Source organism: Gavialis gangeticus, unplaced genomic scaffold, assembly GCF_001723915.1.
Source record: "Gavialis gangeticus isolate Ggan-Ray unplaced genomic scaffold, GavGan_comp1, whole genome shotgun sequence".
NCBI lineage: Eukaryota > Metazoa > Chordata > Crocodylia > Gavialidae > Gavialis > Gavialis gangeticus.
Window position 1 is genome coordinate 28,754,544 of NW_017728998.1, and position 2,243 is coordinate 28,756,786.

The window sequence follows — 2,243 nt, forward strand, 5'->3', positions numbered from 1 at the left end:
TTCCCCAATCATCACCTCTGCCTCCGCCTGCGCCACCCTCCCAACTGCCTTCTGTACTGGTGGGGTGAATTTAAGATGATCAGTAATTAGATTTCATACAGGGAAATTTTTAATAAACTTATACATTTTCTATGTATAGAATCTAATAATGGTGGGCTCATCTTAAATTTAGGTTACCCTTGCTTTTTTAGGCCTTTTTTTAACTAGGAGAGCTTTACCAGGTACACCATTATACAGATGCAAATCCTTCCTTTCCCCTCACATGCACATAGACCTTTTCATAACTTTTTTTCTCAATTTCAAAGTTTTTTCTGGAATGATATTAAGCTACACCAAAAAAGGGTGATGTAAGTGTGTACATGAGAGATAATAATGATATGTCTGTGGTTTATATTAAGGTTTTATTTTTAAAAGAATACCTCCTTTGTATTGAGAGCTGTGGAGTTCTCCCTTCTGATCAGGATCAATGTAACAGTATCGTGGGTGTGAATACTTTTGTCACTGCTGGTACTGTATCTATTTTAAGGGCATTGTGGCAATTTTAATTGAGACAAAATTCCCATGTACAAAATAAGCTGTAAATTTATTAATTGAAACACTGCTTTGTTCTTTTTAGGAGTTTTCAGAGGGAAGTCTGAGCAAGTAAAGGAGTGTCAGGAGCTTCTGGATCCTGTGCTTCAACATACAACAGAAGGTACTGTACAAAAGCAGTTATTACAAGGTCTTACTAGTTCGTCTGAGTTACCTGAACCTGAAAGCAAACAGCCAGACCCCTTCTTTCTTTTACAAATTGTATTGCAAAAAGCTTTATTGAAAGAAAGATTAAACCAAAATGGAGAGAACATGCTACTTTTGTGAAAGTAGGGCTTCACAGAAAAACTATATTAAACTTAAGGCAATCAGGACTCGTAGAGATGATAGCGTTTATTAGACCAACAAGATTTTTGCAAAAAAATTCTTTAATTGCAAGCTTTTGGGCACAAACACCCTTCATCCGGCATTGGAGAAGAGATTGTAAAAGTTCCTCTCGGTAGAAAAGAAAGTTGGTATTTCATAGGATTTCACAGAGGAGTCAATAGATGGAAAACTCCTTTGGGCAGTCAGTTCATAGCTGGTATGAAGCCTATCAATTCATGAGAGGATCTGTGATGATGCAGATTACCTTGAAACAAAGGCAGGAGCAGGATCTCAGGTTTCAGGTGCTCACAGCTGCATCCTGCTTGTGAAAATATGAAGATTTTTTAAAAATTGGCTAAAATTCGATATCTTCTGCATGTCAGGTATCAAGGTAATTTGCATCATCACAGATCCTCACAGGAGGTGAGAGGCTTCATGACAACTATGAACTCATTGCCCAGAGGAGTTTTCCATCTGTTGACTCCTGTGAAATCCTATGAAGTACAAACTTTCTTTTATACCCAAGAGAACTTTTACAATTTTTTTCTCCAATGCCTGATGAAGGGTGTTTGTGCCTGAAATCTTGCAATTAAAGAATTTTTTTTGCAAATATCTTGTCAGTCTAATAAAAGATATCATCTATACTACCAATCCTGATTGCCTTTTTCTCTAGACCAATACGGCTACAACCTGGATACCATACATATTAAACTTCATTCATTTAATCTATAAAAATCTATCCAATCATAAAAGGAGTTAACTAGAACCATTATCTTTACCTAGATATCACTTTTTCCTCATGTTAACAATTTATAAAATTTAAAATGACTAGTGGTGAAATGTATGTAACTATTAGCACTGACAGTATTTGATAGTGACAAATAAGTAATTGTTTGAATAAATCACTGGTTTTTAGGTTCTACTGCTTAAAAAAAATTATTGGCCAGAAGTCAAATTAATACAATTGAAAGGAACAAATTGTCTGACTCCTGATTAGATGGTAATTTTTATTAATAGCGTAACATTTTGGACTTCTTGTATGCTCAGATTGGTTTTGGAGGTAACATTTGTCTGTGTTGGACATCAGTGGTACTGTGGATTTTCTGTGCTAATTCTGTTTTAAGATAGTAGTAAAGTTACAAAAGATGCAGGAGTTTTCTAGTCTTTTGAATTGCTCCTGGGGGAGAGTAATTTTCACACTATATCAAGCAAACACCAATTTTGCCACCTCCACTGATCCTCCTTCTCTCTACAACATCAGAGACTATATTTAAAAAAAATTAAAGTGGTCTATGGGAAGAATCTTGTGTTGTTTACAGTGTTGCTAACCTTTTGTCATGTCTGTT

At 35.4% G+C, this 2,243-nt stretch overlaps 1 protein-coding gene across 3 annotated transcripts in view; it reads left to right on the forward strand.

Annotated features, from left to right (window-relative positions):
- The window catches only part of PHKB (phosphorylase kinase regulatory subunit beta), a 275,233-nt gene that overhangs the window by 170,386 nt on the left and 102,604 nt on the right, over positions 1-2,243 (forward strand). For all 3 annotated transcript variants that reach the window (XM_019505661.1, XM_019505660.1, XM_019505662.1), the window contains one exon: positions 617-694. In XM_019505661.1, coding sequence (XP_019361206.1) covers positions 617-694 — 78 coding nt within the window. The remainder of the gene's footprint in view (positions 1-616; positions 695-2,243) is intronic.